This window comes from Peromyscus californicus, unplaced genomic scaffold (genome assembly GCF_007827085.1).
Source record: "Peromyscus californicus insignis strain IS unplaced genomic scaffold, ASM782708v3 Scaffold_12__1_contigs__length_115047231, whole genome shotgun sequence".
Lineage (NCBI taxonomy): Eukaryota > Metazoa > Chordata > Mammalia > Rodentia > Cricetidae > Peromyscus > Peromyscus californicus.
In genome coordinates this window covers 63,805,692-63,825,288 of record NW_026294413.1, presented here as the reverse complement: position 1 = coordinate 63,825,288, position 19,597 = coordinate 63,805,692, and the positions used below count along the sequence as shown (strand labels likewise).

The following is a 19,597-nucleotide window of genomic DNA, read 5'->3' as shown; positions in this document are numbered from 1 at the left end:
ATGTAGCTCTGGCTGTCCCAGAACTCACTATGTAGACCAGGCTGGCCTCAGACTCACAGAAATCCACCCGCTTCTGCCTCCCAAGAGCTGGGATCAAAGGTGTACGTCACCATGCTCAGCTTTACTGTTAATTTCTAAACAATGAAGAAAATCATTGTCCTCTTAGGTGAGAACCAATGCCTAGGGAAAAGATGCCGCTTCAAAACTGACCACTATGGTAACAATGATAATTCTCTGACTTCCTGGAGGAAAAGGTCAGTAAGCAGCAGACCAGACATTACTTCAGTGTTGAGTCCAAGACCAAGGTTTGGAGAGACTCACACACAGGACACAACTCTCAGGACTAAATTCTGATTGCAAAGAACTTAGAATTCCCAGGTAGAGCGTCCCCCAGAGGTGTAGGCCAACCAGATAGGACTGTTTACTCGCTCTCTGGGCCAGTCTCCAGGTCAAGCTCATCAGTTCCCACACTGAATCACAGCACATCATCTTTTACATACTTTCCCAGATGCTCAACAGCCCCCTTCCTCACTGTCAAACCCCCAGGCCCTGTCCATGTCTTCAAATCAAACCTCACCAAGCACCTGTAAAAGCAAGTACAGAGTAATTACCCAGGGCTGCAACGGTCTAAGCCAGAAAGGGCCTGGGGTGGGAGAGTAACAGAACCCCGACCTGGGGAGGGTAGGCTTCGAAAAGACACCCCAGTCAGTGGACCATTAGGACCCTCAGCTGCCCCCTGAGATCTTTTCTTTCCAAAAAGCTTAATTTAGAAGCAGCATGCCTGGGTGTGTAGCTTGTGCTTAGAGTGTGTAAGGCAGATTCCATCCCAGGCATGAGGGGGAGGGGGCAGTCTGAGAAAGACCCCCCCCACCATGTTCTTGCCTATGAGAAAAGTATCAACCTTTTCACATGGAAAATAATATTAATAAAAAGAAGTTCCTTAGCAATTCCCTTTTATGAAAATATATCCTTGAAGAGCTTAGCTTTTTTTAAAAAAATCAATGTTTTGTAAAGTTGACTTCAGCATTTCTTAAGTGCTCCAATTCCATACCTCAATGTTTTGTAAAAGGCCTAAACTCAGCCGGGCGGTGGTGGCGCACGCCTTTAATCCCAGCACTCGGGAGGCAGAGCCAGGCAGATCTCTGTGAGTTCGAGGCCAGCCTGGACTACCAAGTGAGTTCCAGGAAAGGCGCAAAGCTACACAGAGAAACCCTGTCTCGAAAAACCAAAAAAAAAAAAAAGGCCTAAACTCTAGTGTCAATCTTTGTAATCAGTTCCTAAGGAACTACAAGTCGTCGTCGTCGACAACCATTAGCAATTCCCATTAACACACAGTAAAGGTGGAACACGTACTCCAAGGCTATTTTACAGAAGCGCAAGGGCCACGCTGTCAAGTTCTCAGCCTGGGTCCAGTGCATTTAGAAACCTTCCTACAGGATAAGTCACAAAGTCAGACATTGACATTTTAATACTTAGTATGATGTATTTAAATGAATCCAGCCATGCAGTTACACAGCTGGAACATGCCTGCTTTATTCCTAGCCAATTCAATACACATACTTATTCCTAAGTCCTTCTTGCAAAAAAAAAAAAAAAGTACAAAATGAAACTATGCATCAGGTAACCAGTTGGAATCTCTCTAAGGATAAAACCAGCCCTGACACAAACAGGTATCGAGGCTCCACTGGTCTTAAACGTTTGCCTCCTGTCCTGGTTCACTTTCCAATGCTATGATAAGCACATGACCATAGCAACTTGGGGGCAGAGGGTTTATCTCAGCCTGCTGTGTTCAGGCCATCATGAAGGGAAGTCAGAGCAGGAGCTCAAGGCAGGAACCTGGAGGCAGGCGCTGAAGCAGAGACCATGGAGGAAGGCTGCTCACTGGCTTGCTCTCCATGGCTCATCAGCCTCCCTTCTTATACACCAAAGAACTACCTGCCCAGGGATGCTACTATCCACAGTGGGCTGGGCTCACCTGCATTCATCACTAATCAAGAAAATGTCCCCCCACAGACTTGCTGACCGAACCATCCAACAGAGGCATTTTCTCAAATGAGGTTCCCTCTTCCCAGGTGACCCTTGCTTGTGTCAAGTTGACAAAAACCTAAACAGCACACCTCCCATGGAAACTAGAGATTGGGGTGGGGAGATCGCTACTTTATTGCCACTGTTTCAAACCACCACAAAGAGATATCAAAACGAGTGGAACAAAGCAAAAATACCTTTTGAAAAGCATAAAAGTTAAAAAAAAAAAAGGAAAGAAAAGTGATGCTCCAATCGAATCTCCTTACACAATATTTAACATTTTAAAAAATGACCTTAGTGTTTTTACAAGGAACTCAATAGAAACATGAAATAGTGTGGAGACATGGAACTATATGACCAATGCTCAGCTCCAAACGACTTTTCATGTATTCGGAGTAACACAGACATCATTCCAAGCTACACACTCACTCTCCATCCCCCAGACTTCCATCGTCCTTCACCAGTCCCAGAAACCACCAATGTATCACAAGATGCATCTCTCTTTTAGATATTTCACATAAATCAGTTCATACGAAATGAGGCTTTTCATGACTTGCCCTTTCATTTAATACTTTTAAGATTCACCCATGCTGTAACATTTTATAGCCAGATAATATTCCATTGTGTGGCTCTTCTACACCTCATAGACTCACCTGAATGAAGACCTGATGTGTGCGTGTTTGGGCCACCATAGTCCTGTTGCTATGAACATGGTGTACATGTGTTTGTGAGGACCTCTGTTTCCACACGTGTTAGCTTCTCTTGGAATTGCTTGGCTCTTGTACTAACTTTACCCCGATCCTTTTGGAGGTATGCTGAACCGCTTTCCAAAGCAGCAGCCCCCCACATCTTTCATTCCTATTGGCAATATACAAGGTTCCAATTTCCTCTCTTTTTTTATGACCCTGATTTAAAAAATCATAATGGGCTGTTTGCAATATCTGCAGTGGTCCATATTTCAAAACAAGCCTATTTATTCAGGAATGAAGACTCGGATATCCTAAGCTTTAATTTTTAAGTATAAATTGTGTTCAAAGGTCATTCTTGAAACACAAAATAAAGCCACACAACCTGACACTCCCTTAATAAAATAAATACATATAGTGCATTGTTACTCTTTCCCAAATCCTATCAAGCTATAGAAATAACCAACAACCAGACCCTGCTGCAAGCTAGGCAGCCAGTGTGGCATTACTGAGGTAGTGTAATAGTTAGATATGTAACAATAACAAAGTTTTAGCCAAAGCTTTGTTTATTTATTTATTTATTTATTTTTGGTTTTTCGAGACAGGGTTTCTCTGTGTAGCTTTTCACCTTTCCTGGAACTCACTTGGTGGCCCAGGCTGGCCTCGAACTCACAGAGATCCACCTGGCTCTGCCTCCGGAGTACTGGGATAAAAAGAGCACTAGATTGCATCTCAGTAATCTTCATGGGACCTGATCCATCCATATCTTCCAGGCCTGAGTATGATGATCTACATAGCTCACAAAACTATCCTCAGAAATCACTCGCAGAGGTTAAGCTGGTCAAAGCCCAGAAGTTCAACGACATTTCCAAGTGTGCGAACACCAAGCTAAGAAACAAATTTTGCACTGCAACTGGAATACACTTGCTGGTCAGATGAGTGGGTTCGATTTCCCGCTTTCCAATTTAGTAGCTATTAATATATGAGCATCGTACAATATGTCACATCTCTCCACTCCAGTTTCCTGACCTGGAGGTAATGACTTGCTCCACGAGACTCTGGAGATGCTAGCACTGCTAACACATCTAACACAGTGGCCAGCAGACAAAGAGGAGACTCTAATCAGACACTAAAATGCTACCTTCCATTCATTTTTTTTTTTTTCTGCTGACTCTGGACAAAGTTTCCTAGCAAATAAGACCCTTAGCAAATGCAGTGGGACACTGGGAAATGAACGTGAGTTTCTGTGGCCTGCGGGATTCCCTTATAAAGTATGTCCCCACAGACGTTCTGCAAACTACTCAAGAGAGTAGTATGACAAAGAGAACCATCAATGAGGTTACACGGAGACTAAGGAGATTCTTGGAAGGCAGTGCAGGGGTGAGTGGACACCTTCACTTTTGGCATAAGAATAACTTCCACAGGGCCCACAGAGGGACTGGGCACAGCACTGCAAGAGGAGGAGGCAGACAGCAGCTGTGTTCATATGACCCACTGGGTACCGGGTGTGGACCTCTGGGCTCAAAGTGGGTGCAGGAGGCAGAGATGCCAAGGGCTGGGGGGTAAGCAAGTGGACTGAGGGGCCGCCCCCCGGGTGACAGAAAAGCCATCCCGTGAAGGTGAGCCTGGAGCTTCACCCGGCTGCTGCGGCTTCTCCTACCTGATCTGGTTGTCGCAGAATTTGTTGAGATGAGATTGGTTGAGGTAAATTATGCGGGCCGGTGCCTCTAGCTGGTCTCCAACAGACGTGGTCCGGGACATCTCATCCTCTGCCTTCTTGTAGCCCGCAGAAGAACGAACGGGTCCTGCAGAGACGAGGCGCGGGGCAGAAAACAAAACACAAAAGAAGTCAGCCTCCAGGCCCGATGCTGCGAGCGAGCGCGCTGCAGGCGGGGACCAGCCGGGAAGGATGCTCTTGAGAGACTGGGGCCGCCTATGTACCTGAGCTGCCCCTGGAGACCAGACTGGAGCCACCGCCGCCGAGGCAGCGGCAGGCCCCGCCCCACCCAGCCGGGCTCTGGACCTGAGAGTCCCCACCCCTCGGTGACTTGAGACGCCCCACCCCGACCTGTGCATAGGCCCCACCCCTGGGACCCCGCCGGGCCACGGATCGGCGGAGGCCCCGCCCCTGACTGACGCCCTGCCCCTCGGTGAATCAGTGGAGGCCCCGCCCCTCCTCGGAAGCCCCACCCAACCTGGACTTGTGGAGAAGGTTCTCCAGGCTTCTCGAGCTCTGGACTTAAGAGAGACCTCATCCCGCCCTGGACCTTCGGAAGGCCCCGCGGACCCAGGGCTACCCCGTCCGTCCTGCCCAACCCCAGCGCTCCGGAGCATCTCGGCAGCCCGGAGCGCACGCAAGGATGGAGCTGGCCGAGCATGTAGCTTGCGGTACCCGCGCTGGCCAGGCTAGCTGGGGGCGAAGGCAGGAGGGCCATTCTAGACTGCCTGAGACTGGAGAGGAGGCCAAGGGAGTCAGCAGGAGCGCCAGAAGACATCCACCTAGCCGAGGCCACGCCTAGTCCCAGGGATTGTGCTCAGGAGCTGGGTTTTCTGGGCCTCTTGGACAGAGTTTAGTCACAGTGAGACCAACAGCCCTAGGGAGATGCCCCCACGTGCAGTCTTCACAGGAGCAGGAGGTGAAAGCACCCTCTGTGCTGTGGAATCAGAGTCCCAAGTCAGATGGGCAGAGCTTGCTCCCACCGCCATCCTGTAGGGCTCTGCTGCTGGTGTCCACAGATCACCTCAGCGGCTCATCTTCATCCTCGCCAGCTCTAGTCCAGAGCATGAGCTCTCAGTTCCTTGCTTAAGTAGTTTCTGTGGCTCCCACACAAGCTTCCCCGCCTCCCAGTTCTATAACATTGATAGCAAGCCCTGTCTCAAAGCTTCTGAGTGAGCTGAACTCCCAGGCACTTTTCTTGAGGTGTATGCAGAAGGATATACACATTGCACGAGCAGAAACACACACACACACACACACACACACACACACACACACCACCACCACCACCACCACCACCACCACCACCACACCTCCAGCTCTGCGGGTGGAACCTTGTTTTCCTTAAATATTTATCCAACTAATACCCCATCTTCTCTACCTATCAAAGAGGTGTATATCGCACCTCATTTACAAAACTTGTATCTTATTGGAGTAAACTTCCACTTGCTAGCTACAGAGAAAACTGTTAGTGGCATGGAGAAAATCTGAAAGACTAAGTTTTGGTCAAATCATCTTGTTAACTTGAGTGTAAGGATTTCAATCCTTAACATGAGAAATGGGAAACTGGAAGGCAAATTGAATATCCAAAGCTGACATACTATCCAGACTAGTGAAGAAGTCTTAAGCCTTTCCTTTTCCCAAAGTCGAGAGCACGTGGTAGGTTCGGGCTTCGGTGCTCACACCTGGGTCCACAATCCAGACACACCCGTTTTCTGCTCCTTCACGAAGGGGTGCACCACACCCAGGCTATTTGTTACTGTAGGACCAATCCTTCACCTTTTCCCTTTCATCACCTGCTTTCGAGGGTCTACCCTAGCCAGTAGACACCGCCAAGCCCTCTCATTGCAGAGGAGGGGCAACAGGAAACAAGAATGTCTACTTCCATCCTGGTTACCCCACCAGCTCTACTTCCTGGATTTCCATCGAATGGGCTTTGTTTTGTTTTGATTTTAGGTTTATTTTCTTCTTTCTATAGGCCAGGAATAGAGCTCAGAACCTCGCAAGTGCTCTACCACTGAACCCTATCCCCAACCCGGCTGCATTTTAAAGCACACACTACTTTCAGACAGATGGAGAATGTCTTCGTGACCAGTTGGTATAGAAGGACAGTTTTTCTCTCTGCCACTTAACCTGGTTTGTTTTCCACCTCAGCATTCATCGCTATCACCTGATCCTATTTATTTGTGCTGTTTTCCCAGACCCAGCAGCTCAAGTTCCAGGACAGCAGGGATCTGTTTTGTCTACTAGAGTCACCTGAATGAGACTCCCAGAGTCCCATAACCTGGCACATGATGGGAACCCATAAATGATGCCTTTGAATTTCCCGGGTAGACCTACGGTGATAGGCACAGAGGATCAAAGACCTGACATTAGCTTGGATCAAACAGTTTGTTGCCAGGACTGCACTCACTTAGTGGCTCTCCCCTCTTCTAAGCATCACGTGAATCCATGGAATCGACATCATCAAGAGAACTCCCCCTATTTCCTACTTTGTGGACTGCATACTCACGGATTCTGCACTGTACTGCTTTATAAATGATACCCATAAGCAGCACACCTGAAAAATCAGTTAGATGCTGCTGGGTTCACCAAATGGGAGGTCTCACCTCTTGTCTTCTAAAGTATCAAGTAGTTTAAGGAATCAAGTGACAACCTACACCATTACAGCTACCTAGCAGTGAGTGACAGTTTATAACCAAGTAACTACGAGTGGGATTGAAGGTTAAGGGAGGTCAGAGGTCACACAATCACTTTGTGCTTTGGGTGGAGAAGTGGTTGGAAGATATAACAGCCTTACAGGTTGGGCATGGATTTTGTTAGAAAAGACGAGGGCACTGTGGATGAGGACAAGGAAAGCCCAACTAAATGTTAAGGAGACAAAAAATTGTATTGGGGGCCAAGTGAAAAATAAATTCATGTTGAGGATTCAAACTGAGGAAGAGCAGAAAAGAAGCTCGGAGAACGGAGCCTGTGGGCAGACTGCAGATGACACACAGGGTTGAGAAGGCCCAGCTTTGACCCGGGCTGAAGCCACAGACGATGTCTAAGCAAGAACGATGGCATCCAGCAGTGATGAACAGAGCAGCAGGAGACAGAAGCAGATGGGCTGTACAAAGATCAGCTGTGCAGTCTCAATGTGAGCCATGGGTTGAGTGAAGAGTGACAGAAAACTTAGACCTGAAAGTCTTCCCAGGAGGAAACTGCAAGACTGTCCTTTGCGAGATGGAAGCTGGATGTGTGGGTTCTAAAGGGGGAGAGGATTAGATACCTGAGCTTAAAGCAGACTAGGACAAAAGCGTTACAGACAGAAATCACGGAGTGATGGCCAGCAGTTAAGGGCACATACTACTGTTAGAGAGGATGCCAGTTCGGGTTCTAGTACCCATGTTAGGTGGCTCTAAAAGGCCTGTAAATCCAGTTCTAAGCAACCTGACACCTCTGACTTGCATGGGCACGTGCAAGCATGGGACATATATACACACACCCATACACATAATTAAAAATAATAAAAGAATGAAAACAATAGTTTGCCCAACATTTAAATTCTGAAAAGTACTAGATGGCAAAAGATTATTGACACAAATAAGAGGTGAGAGAACAAGAGGGACATCGAATCTCCCACGTTCCTAGCATGCCATAATGCCCATCCACCTGTACTTACAAAAGTCAGACTTGGAGATTTTAGTCTGTGAAGAAATAGTCAAGAGTTCCCCAATGCCAAGATGCAGATAAATTTCTTCTACCGCTGTGACCTCATCTTGACCTACCCCGGGCTGGAAGATAGGTTTTCAAAAGAACACAAATCTGTATTGCCTAAGGAAAACACTGTGCCATATATAGCAGAGCACATTATGGTGACGGTTTCAGATTTGGACTTCTGAGACAAACTCTGAGTTAATGCATTTTGCAGATACCACCACACAAAAGCCAAGGGTATGCTTATAACGCCCCCAAAAAAGTAGGCACAGTGTCAGCAACTGAGGGGGTCAATAGATACTTGGTAGATGAGAAAGAAACCAAATGGGGAGGGAAAGGATTAAGAGAACAAAACTAGGCGAATTGATAAGTGCTCAGTTTGCACCCACAGAAGGCAGAGGACAATCGATGGCCAAGGCTTTGAAGGAAGGGACTTACCTTGCCTAACCCTGAACAGTGGCTACCATATCAGCAGCAGCCATAAGTTTATAATGGATGAATACATCTAAACCTAATGGATTAGATGCCTCTTGAAGGCACCTATCTGCCATGGAACCATGGACTTCTTGTCTGGACCTTGAACCCTTCTCCTCTCAGGGACAAGCCAGAGCCCAGCAGCTACATCTGTGCTGGTCAATTCTGTGGACTCACTGCAGTTCTTTGGACTGATGATGGCTACATGCTCCAAGGTGAGCCACAGTGAATCAGCAAGCATGGGAACCAGAAAGGATGGTCTCTGCCTGTGGCTGACCTGTGGGTACACACTCTGCATGTCTGAAGGTTTCTCCTGCCCACCAACCAGGAGGGAAGAGGGAAAGTTTCCTTTGAAATAAGTATGAAGCAGCTGAAGGACAGCCATAGTCCCCTACTCCATCCCAGCGATGTTGGTGTCTTTGGTTTCCATTAGCTACACGCTGATCATTATATCTATTACTCATAACCAAATATAGCAACTAACACATAAAAGAACCCACAGAGAATCTATGTTACCCTATAAGACAGGAGAGCAAGAAAGGTGAACCAGAAGGAGCAAACTGCTGTTTACTTATAGTTCACCCTGAAATGCTATGGTTCTAGACGTCTAAGACACACGTCTAATTAGAGCAGTGGTTCTCAACCTTCCTAATGCTGTGATCCTTTAATACAGTTCCTCATGTTATAGTGATGCCCAACCATAAAATTATTTCATTGCTACTTCATAACTGTAATTTTGCTACAGTTATGAATCATAATGTAAATATCTGATATGTGGCACATTTGATATATGACCCCCCCAAAGGGGTCGTGAGCCATAGGTTGAGAACCACTGCATTAGATGTTCAGACCCAGAGATGCTAGATCCCAAGTAGAAAGTCTCCATGACAATATTCCAGCTGCTTGTTTGAATGATTCCTTGAGTTGTTGGAAAGCAACTGAGAGATGGGAGAGAGTACCTGGACAAGGGATTATGGATAAGGCAATGAGTGGAGAGCAGGAATGGGGTACAGGGAAACTGGCTAGCTACTGTAGGCACACTTGTGACCCCAAACACAAAAGGGATACATACCCACCTAGCTGCTATAGATTCTCCAGCAACCCCTGCCCATCTCTCACTCTCCTCTCAGCTCTGGCTCTCCTGTTCATCTCTTTTTCCATGCTCATGGGAGGTAGCATCCATACGTGGTGGGAGTACATTTCCTTCAGGGAATCAAACAAGTCCCCTAGCATTTCACTCATGTACAATGTGCGGGTGATGGCAGGAATGTGCAGCTCACTGGTTAGGAAGCAGGACAGCAGACCTCTCCCTGAGATGTAAACAGCTACAGGTGACGAGGACGGCTAACTTCTGGCCATCTTAGAAACTGCCTGGAATCATGCTTTAACAAAATGAAAATTCCCGGTAAGCTTTAACATTTCTTCCTATTACAAATTGGAATAGTAGATATCATATCTATCTATTGTTTTATTACTTGAGATTTATGTAGTATGTAGAAGTAATATTAGCATAATAAGCTAAACAGACCCAGGCAGTTAAGGACTTTTAAGTAAGGAATTAAATCCAAAATGGAAGTTACCATAGCTAAAGTATTTCGAAGTGTTTTGTTGAGTTAAGGAACACGGGGAGGGGCAAAACCCTTCCTTCCAAACTGCAGCATTTTCCCTAACACAATCAACATGTCCACAGTTTCAAACAATGCTCAAGACTTACCTAGTGAATCCATCCCTGTGACAAAGTTTTACCATCTCAAAGTAGAGATTTGGAGAAAGAAATAGCCTGGTTCTCCTTAGTCAAACTTTCTTACAACACAGTCTGTAACTGACTCTGAGAGTCTTGTGGAGAGAGAGAGAGGAAACAGAAGTAGATTCAGACCAGGCTTGGACCGTAAAGAATTAGTCTGAGCATAGTATGGTGGCACACTCCTATGACCCAAAAGACTAGGACAAGATGAGTTTAAAGCCAGCCTACATACCAAAAAAAAATCTGGTATGTATTTTGGGGTCCCAAGGGGAAATATTTGAAACTCTTGGAACTTGCTGAGTGACAGGAACATAGGAGTCCTTATTATTTACGGTGGGTATCTAGATGGCTGGAGAGGTAGGGCTCTAACTAGTTTTAGATAAATTTGGACAGCTAATGCCAACCACATGATTAGAAGTTCAGAATTTGAATCAGGTCCATCAGTCCAACATCCCAAAGTGTAGGGTAGCTGGAGACCGAGCTCCATCATGCAGTCAGTGATCCCACTAAGAACATCTACATAGAGAAATAAAAAAAAGCAAAATGGAACAAAAGCCACTCTGGACACCAAAGCTCAGGCTAAAGACCCAGCCTGGTGATTCACATCAATGTGTAGACAAGGTGACATAGCAAACCTCAGGCTTGGGTTCTCGCACACTGTATCCTATGACCTCTAAATTTGGATGGTCCTGAGTTATCCTTTATAGTAAAACTCATTACAAATATACTATGTTGCTGAAATCTCTGAAGGGCTTAATGAGAACTTGTAATTTAAATGCAGTTGGTCAGAACTGCTGGTGGTCTGGGAGCCTGAGTTGTAGGTGGTGTCACTAAGGGAGTGTAGGCTATGGTATCTGTGTCCTCATCCTGTGACACTGACTTCATTCTGGCCAGTTAATGTTATAACTGTGAACTCCTTATTTTTGTATGTGGAGGTGGGGTGGATGGAGGTGGATATGTATGGGAGTGAGTGTGTGTGTGTGTGTGTGTGTGTGTGTGTGTGTGTGTGTGTGTATGGTATATGTGCACACATGGGAAATGTACAAATGAGCATGTAGGTGTGGGGGGCTAGAGGTCAATGTCAGGTCTCTTCTTCACTTAATCTCCACCTTATCTTTAAGACAGAAACTTTGATTGGACCTGACGCTTATCATTCAGTTGGGATGACTAGCCAATGAGCTCCAGAGATGCTCCTGTCTCTGCCCCTGAGTTCTTCTGAAATTACAGCATCACACCTTGGCACATGGCTTTTCTGTGGGAGCTAGTGATTCAATTCCAGGTCCTGATTCTCGTGCAGGAAGCCTTTTACCAGCTGAGCCATCGGCCCAGCCCCTAGAATTGTGAACTCTTGAATGAGGGACTCAAAGGAGAAACCTTCTTAACAATCACAAAACATCCCAGACCACAGGAAAGATGGGACTAACAGCCAGATCTGCAGGAACTTGAGTCCTGTTCTTATTATACTTGGTCACACTACCCTTGTGAGCCTAGCTAAGCAGCTGCCTGCTGAGTCCCTGCTTCCTCATCCACAAAACTGAAATCAATGATAGAAATCAAAGGTTGACAATTGTTTTGGAAAGTGCAAGTCAGTAAATATTTTAAGCTTTGTGGGCCACGTGTGGTCTCTCAAATCCCTTCTCCTCCTTCCACATTCTCTTCTCTTCCTCCTAATCCTCCCTCCTTTTTAGCACAAAAATCTTTAAAACTTTTTCTTATTGTTTATTTCTTCAGAGTTTCCCAAATGCCCTTATATTAAAGGCTTGGCCACCAGTAGTGGCATTATTGGAAGGCGCTTGAACTTATTAGTGGTACAGCCTATTGAAAGGAAGTTAGGTCACTGGAAGGGATATGGGGACCCAGGTCTCTCCTAGCCTGTCTTTCCCCCCCAGCCACCATGAGGTGAGCAGTTTCTTCCATCATGGGCTCCCTCCCAGCCTTACTGCTGGACCAAAGTCTACAGGGCCAAGTGACCATGAACTGAAATCTCTGAAAACCTAGATCAAAACAGGTTCTCTCTAAATTATCTAGCCAGGTATTTTGCCACAGTGTTGGGATGGGGACTGATACACCCCTTTTACCTCACAGCTCAGTTTGAGCCTCCAAGTCACAGTTTGCCAAGCACTTATATACGCAGATTTTTTTTTCACAGTTAGATTCTACCCCAGCTCCACCTCCAGGAAATAATAGCTTAAATTTCTGTCGCCGTACACTTCCAGCAGACATGGCTATTCAGACTTTTATACTGAGGGAGAAGATGATATGTCTTCCCTTACTTGAAAAGCATATAAAGGTGGCTCTCTCTGTGTTTCCAGGCATGCCTCCACTCGAGGAAAGCAGTCCCATGGCTAGTTACAGAGCTTTTTAGTCAGAGGCATGTGCGTGCACACAAACACCATGAATGTTCACATACACACACACACACACACACACACACACACACACACACACACACACACACACCCTCAAAGTTTCAGGCTCAGCTCCGGCTTCTACAGCATATTTACAAAGCTGTTCCGTGACTCTTGAGAACACAGGCACACAGCAGCGGTTTTGGTACTGGGAAGCCCTGAGGCTGGTTAGCTCTCCTAAACAAACAGACACAATGGAAATGCTGGGCAAACTCAAAATGTGGTTATTTTCACCTTGGCAGCCACATTTCAGAGGCTTCTCAAGACCCCACTTTGCACAGACTGTTTCTCTCCGAATATAGCAGATATGATCCACTCCTACCAAGAGTTGCAAAGCTCAGAGCACAAAGGGAAGATGACAGTGATGGGCTGGGATTTCTTGTTTCTGTCAGCACTTGCTGGATCCTGTTCTTTTTTCATGGGAACAAAGACAATGCAGCAAAAGTAATTGCCTGTGGACTGTTTATGACTTGAAATGTTGTGGATGCTGGATTCGCTCAGTTATTGAATACCTCCTACATGTGAGGCATTCTGGTAGGTAGTGGGAGGAAGAAGCGCACAGTTGAAAACATAGTTTTTGTCAACTTGACACAAACTAGAGTCACTTGGGAAGAGGGAACCTCAGTTCAGGAATTCCTTCCCTCAGTCCTCTGAACATGTCTGTGGGCCATTTCCTTGATAAATGACTGATGTGGGGGTCCCAGGCTATTGTGGGTGGTGCCATTTCGGGCAGGTGGGCCTGGGATATACAAGAAAGTTAGCAAAGCAAGCCAGTAAACAGTCTTCCTCCATGGCTCCTGCTTCTGGCCCTGCTTGAGTTCCTGCCCCAACTTCCCTCAATGATGGAGGACTGGGACATGTGAGCCAAATAAACCCTTTCCTACTCATGTGCTTTTGGTCATGGTGTTCATCACAGGACAGAGAACCAAGTCATGACACCTTGGTTTCAATAAGACCAGCAATGCAGACTCCTATCTTCAAAACCTATTCTGCGTCTTATGTTAACTCATCCTGTAAATTAAGTGAAGATAAATGTGCTTTTCTGGAAATGTATTTCATAGATAAACCCAAACTTTAAAGAAAAATCTGTTTCATATCCTCAGTTCAGAGGATTTTTTTTTCATTCCAGGCTGGGTTGGCTAAGGATTAAATACTGTGTCATAACTTTTTATAGAAATCCTATCTGCTAGGAGAGATTCTCCACTGCTCCTGGGACCTCAAATCTGGGCTCCAGGCAGGGGCATCAGCTTTAAAAACCCCAATGAGAACTCCAGAGGGACAAATCCATCACCCATTGTGGATATGGGGGGCTGATTCCAAGATACCTCTCTCTGCATTAGATACAAAGTCTACAAATGCTCACGCCCCTTCCACAATGGCATAGCATTTGAACAACACCTACACCCATCCATCCTCTCACTTACCTCTAGATAATGCATCATGCCTGATGCAGCCTAAACTGCATGTAGACAGACAGTGCACCATACTTCTTTATTATTTGCATGACAGTCATTGTTTTTAATATACACTTTCTATCCAGGGTTGACTGAACCTGCTGATGTAGATTCTGCCAACATAAGGCACCAACTCCAGCCTTTAAGTTCATCCCATGAGAAAAGCAAACTCCTTCCTGTCACGTATGCCTACATTTCAACATCTCTTCACAGAGGCAGCCTTGATACAGCCCTATCTACAGAATCCCTGCTCTATTAGGCCCTCCCAACACTGTGTCTTTCTAACGCAGCCTTTACCACCCAAGGACTTTCTTTGCTCGATTTCTGTCTTCAATTTTTGACACATGCTCCAGGAGGCAGGGCTCACGTTCAATACTAGTCATATGCCTCCCAGAGGGACACAGAAAACATCTAGTAGACATGTCGAGGGCATGAACCAACTAAACATAGGAAATTCACCTTCGTCTTTAATTGGGCACAGGAAGACTCAACTCCTCAAATTCTATGCAGCTGCTCTGACCACCTCCTCCTCCCACAGCAGCGTATAACAGACAGCTAGGGAAAATGAAAATGTCTAGTTGCTCAGCGCTCATGCTATTGGGAATGTTCATGTGAGCCACTTTCAGTGTGTCTTGATGAACGATGTTTTGGCCCCATGATCCCCTCATTTCTGTTGTGCCTCTCCTTTAAATGACACTGTGTGAATGGAGGGAAGAGACTGGGATATGGAGGAGAGCAGGGCTCCTTAACAGAAATGCCTTCTGCCTCTTCTGGTCTACAGAATGATAATCTGTTCTCCCTGCTTGGATTCACATCTACAGCCTTTGCAGGGTCTGCTTGGCTTTATCAAAGGGCAGAGTGTTCCAAAGTATCTCTGCCCTACCCATGCAGACTCAGCAGCATCTGCCACCTCCTGGAAGTCCTCTGTTCACAGCCTTGTTAGAGGGTTCCTAGGATCCGTAGCTGTCCAGACAGTCCCTAAACCTCCACAGAAATAGTACGGCATGTCAGTAGAGCGAAACCTGTTGACCTTCACAGTCATCGCTAATTATTCCCCACGCCTCAGCTCTCTGCTGAGAACTGTCCACAGAGAAAGAAATTGAGACACAACACCTGTGTTGTTCTCTCTGCACCCATCTCCATCCACTTCTCAATGATCAAAGGTAGAGGCAGCTTTTCCTGCACTTTCCTGATGCCATTCTCCAAGCAATGCCGAAAATCCCACTGAGGTGCCTCTCCTTCCATTGCAGAAAATGCTAAGGTGTGAACCACCCAAGCACTCTGTACATATACTAAAGGGTGGGAGGTTCACTGGCGGCTCAAAACAAAAGGTTACTATTCGGTGCCCTGTGCTTCTTGACATGTTTTCCCCCCAGGGAGACTCTAAGTCTGTGGAAGTCAACTGTCATGTACAAAGGAAAGACTCATCCTCACTGGTCACAGGGGTCCAGCATCCGCTTCTATCAACAATCTTAATGCAACCTTCAAAGTGTGTATAGTCGGACATTATTAGCAAGCAAGTCAGCAGAGGCTAGCTCATTGCCTCCATCCTCAGCGCCCTGGCAAAACACACTTTCCCCAGTATTCTGGCTTTTCCTGACTTTCTCGCTGATTTGACATTTTGTGTATCACATTTTCTTCTCAGACATAGAAGTGAGAATGCTTAAATATAGGAATATCTGTTAAAGCAAAGGCATATGGAGCATCTGCCTCACAGCATCCTCAGCCCATTCAGTACTGCCAGACCAATCATGTTTGCTGGGTCAAGGGGTCACTTGTAATTACAATTCTAAAAAGCACATTGGGTATGGCAGCATATGCTTGTAACCTCAGCACTTGGCAGGTGGGGGCGGGGGAAACTCTAGTATACAGTCAGGCTAGGCTACATAGTGAGTTTGAGGACAGCCTGGGCTACATAGGGAGACTATCTCAGGAAAACAAAATAAATGTGTCTTTCGTTGAGCCCGCCATTCTTTCAAGCATTCTATACTTACTGACCCATCTGATCTCTATGACAGTCATCCACTCACTGTAGAGATAATTAACAATAAGGCAATGAGTAATGAATCAGCCAGCCAACATCCAAATTTAATTTCTTTATTTTTATGAGTCAGTTTCATGACTGTTTTAAGGAGTATCCTAAAATGACAAACAGATCTATTATCAACTGAATCTTTTATCATTCTAAGTTCTTATCTGAAAACAAAAGTATATTCCTGAACTCTATGCACTAAAGAGCAAGGAAGAGAGAACCAAAATAAATAAATAAAGGAAGAAAGGAAGGAAGAAAGAAAGAAAGAAAAAGAAAGAAGCCGGGCGGTGGTGGCGCACGCCTTTAATCCCAGCACTCGGGAGGCAGAGCCAGGCGGATCTCTGTGAGTTCGAGGCCAGCCTGGTCTCCAAAGCAAGTTCCAGGAAAGGCGCAAAGCTACACAGAGAAACCCTGTCTCGAAAAACCAAAAAAAAAAAAAAAAGAAAAGAAAAAGAAAGAAAGAAAGAAAGAATGAATGAATGAATGAATGAATGAATGAATAAATAAATAAATAAATAAATAAATAAATAAATAAATAAATAAATAAATAAATAAATAAGTGGGAAATTCCATAGGCTCCCAGGCATCCAGGTTTAACCACTTCATACTTAAGTTCAGAAAACCAACCCCAGTTGCTAGAGATTAACTACCCAGGAGTCAGGAACACACAGAAGAAAACAGGATGTCAAGATGTGCACAATATTGAAGACAAGAAGTTATCTATCCATTAGGAATTCTAGGCCTTCTGGGTGTCAGTACAGGAGTAGAGGTTCTCCCCGGATGCAGGAGGAAGGAACCCTTGAACACCAGGGCGGGACTACAAGCTTGCACAATGACTCCAGAAGCAGGTATAGAATTTCTCAAAACACTGAAACTCGAAATGCCATTCGGTCCAGCTACGTCACTTCTGGAAGAAAGCAGACTCAGCACACAACAGGGATACCTGCAGACTGATGAGGAGCACAGCATGAGTCACCATCTCCAGGTTACAGAGCCAGCCTAAGTGCTATCAATAGCTGGACGGAGAGAGAAAATGGGATGCACATATATATGAATATATATGCACCCACAATTAGAGTGTGACTCTGCCACAGCCCAGAGCAAGGTCATGCCATGAGGAGGAAAGTGGGTGGAAGTGGAGAAGACTGTGTTAAGGAAAATTAGCCAGACTTAAACAAGTATGCTTTCTCTCCTATGTGGAGTCTGGAAAAAGAAGAAGGCATGATTAGAATGGGGGTTTAAGAGGGTAATGGCAGTCATGTGATCAAAGTACATCATATGTGGTGAATATCACAGTGAAACCTATAATTTTGTACAATTACTATACACTCTTAAAAATGCAATTTAAAAAAGGCCTCCTGCATTTAAAGATCTTGTAATCTGGTATGGAAACATGAGAGCCAGAAAACCTCACAAGACTTAATGTTGAGTGCTGCCCTCTGCCTGGAATTCCTCTTCCTCACTCTGTGTGCTCTGTCTGCCTACAACCCATCATTAGGACACAGCTTCGGTTTTCTCTCCTCTGAGGTCATATGACAATAACCTAGGTTGGGTTAGATGCCTCTGGTCCAGGTGTAGCTGATATGGTTCCCAGAAACACCTTGTTAGATCTCATACAGCCATACTGTGTGTGCAGTACCACTCATGAAATGCTAGTAAAAGGCATTGCCAGAAATGAACACCAGACAATGGTCTCTTTGGCCATTGCCTGTCCTCACTCTTGAGAGGGTTCACTGCTCCACAGTGCTCCCTTTGACCACCATCCACTCTCAGCCCTGAAGGGTGCTCCACTCTGTTCTGTAAGAAAAGCTTAGTGTCCACATAACTGTATCTCACACGAGTCCTTTCAATGGAATCACAAGGACTGGAAGCTGAGGGGAGTACAGAACAAGATCCCATTCAGCTGTAGTTGGACTTTCTTTGCCTTTCCATACCACAGAAAGGTGTGGACTGCCTTTCCTTGGACCATGAAATGTAGTGGGCAGCCATTTCAACCTTGATCTGGAAGTTCCAACCCCCATTGAGGCTTCGGTAACTGTCATGCCTACAAGGCAGGGCCAAGAGAGGACCCTGAAGACCTGAGATCTGGATGCACCAGCTCTCTTGGTTCCTGGACCCTGGACGCTGGAGGTAGACTAAGCAGAGTTCTCCAGAGAACACCGCCGGACTGCGCTGCATCTTTCCCAGACCCTGCAACCTACCTATCCCTTCATTTGTAAGTTATGCCACTAAATAAACCTCCCTTTTAACTACGTGGAGTGGCCTTAATAATTTCACCAATAATGGAAGTCCATTCCTTTGCTCTTACAGCTTTCCATGGTATATGCAACAGACCTCCTTAGAGTTCCTGTCTGTCCATTCAGCACTTGTCATAAGCCTTTTTGAGGTACTTTCCTTTTATCAAAGTTAAATATTGTGTGTATATTCCCAATAATTCTATTAATGTCTCATCTGCTTTACATGATCTACACATTCAAACCTAATGTCAAATCAGACATTACTATTGCTTTAGGTGAACAGCTTTGGGATTGGATCTTGAAATTTTTGTAGTAAAATGAGTTATACCTACTATAGTCTTAGTAGTGACCCTATTAGTCCTGGACCCTGTGGACTTAACTGCTATATTGATTCTATCTCCTTGCATCAACAGCCAACTCACCTTCAGATAGTCCTATGATGATCTAACTGCATCTATCTGGGGTCCCCTGGTTATCCTCTGAGACATGAAAATTGGCATGAGTGGAGGCTCTAAACCTTCTATGCCCCTTTCAGCCGTAAGTAGCCATATCAACTGGACCCCATGTCCTACATGATTCGGGGGCCTCAACTCCAACTCCTGAAGAGGGTTGTGGGATATTAGCATGTTTGTAGGTCACCGGGAATGGACCCTCTTCATAATCTTGAAAAGCAGGAACTGAAACCACAGGGCTCTGCTTACTTACTGCTCAAAGCATGTTCTACTGTATCTCTGGCCCTGGTGGAGTTGCCAGGTTATGCCAATCAACTCCCTCCTGCCATAGAGTCGCCAGTTATGCCAGGCAACTCTCTGTCACTATAACAAACACCAGGGAAAATTATAAAAAGAGCTGGGTGGTCGAGGCACATGCCTTTAATCCCAGCACTCAGGACACAGAGGCAGATGGATCTCTGTGAGTTCAAGGCCAGCCTGGTCTACAAAGAAAGTTATAGGATAGCCAGGGCTTTTACACAGAGAAATCCTGTCTTGAAATTTTTTAAAAAAAGAGAAAAAAGAAAGAAAGAAAAAGTTGATTTTTGGCTCACATTTCCTGACAGTTTCAGTCCAGCCTTGTCTTGGGACTGTGACCACATCCCAAATACGAAACAGAAATGTCTGGTA

The 19,597-nt window shown here is 45.6% G+C and overlaps 1 protein-coding gene across 5 annotated transcripts in view; it reads right to left on the bottom strand.

Annotated features, from left to right (window-relative positions):
• Positions 1–19,597, bottom strand: part of Atp8a2 (ATPase phospholipid transporting 8A2) — a 563,932-nt gene that overhangs the window by 460,512 nt on the left and 83,823 nt on the right. For 4 of the 5 annotated variants that reach the window (XM_052733058.1, XM_052733056.1, XM_052733061.1 and 1 more), the window contains exon 2: positions 4,372–4,516. In XM_052733058.1, the coding sequence (XP_052589018.1) occupies positions 4,372–4,472 (101 nt within the window). In that variant the 5' untranslated portion in view covers positions 4,473–4,516. Of the gene's footprint in view, positions 1–4,371; positions 4,517–4,652; positions 4,763–19,597 lie in introns of those variants that run through there. The other variant, XM_052733059.1, reaches the window with a different exon arrangement.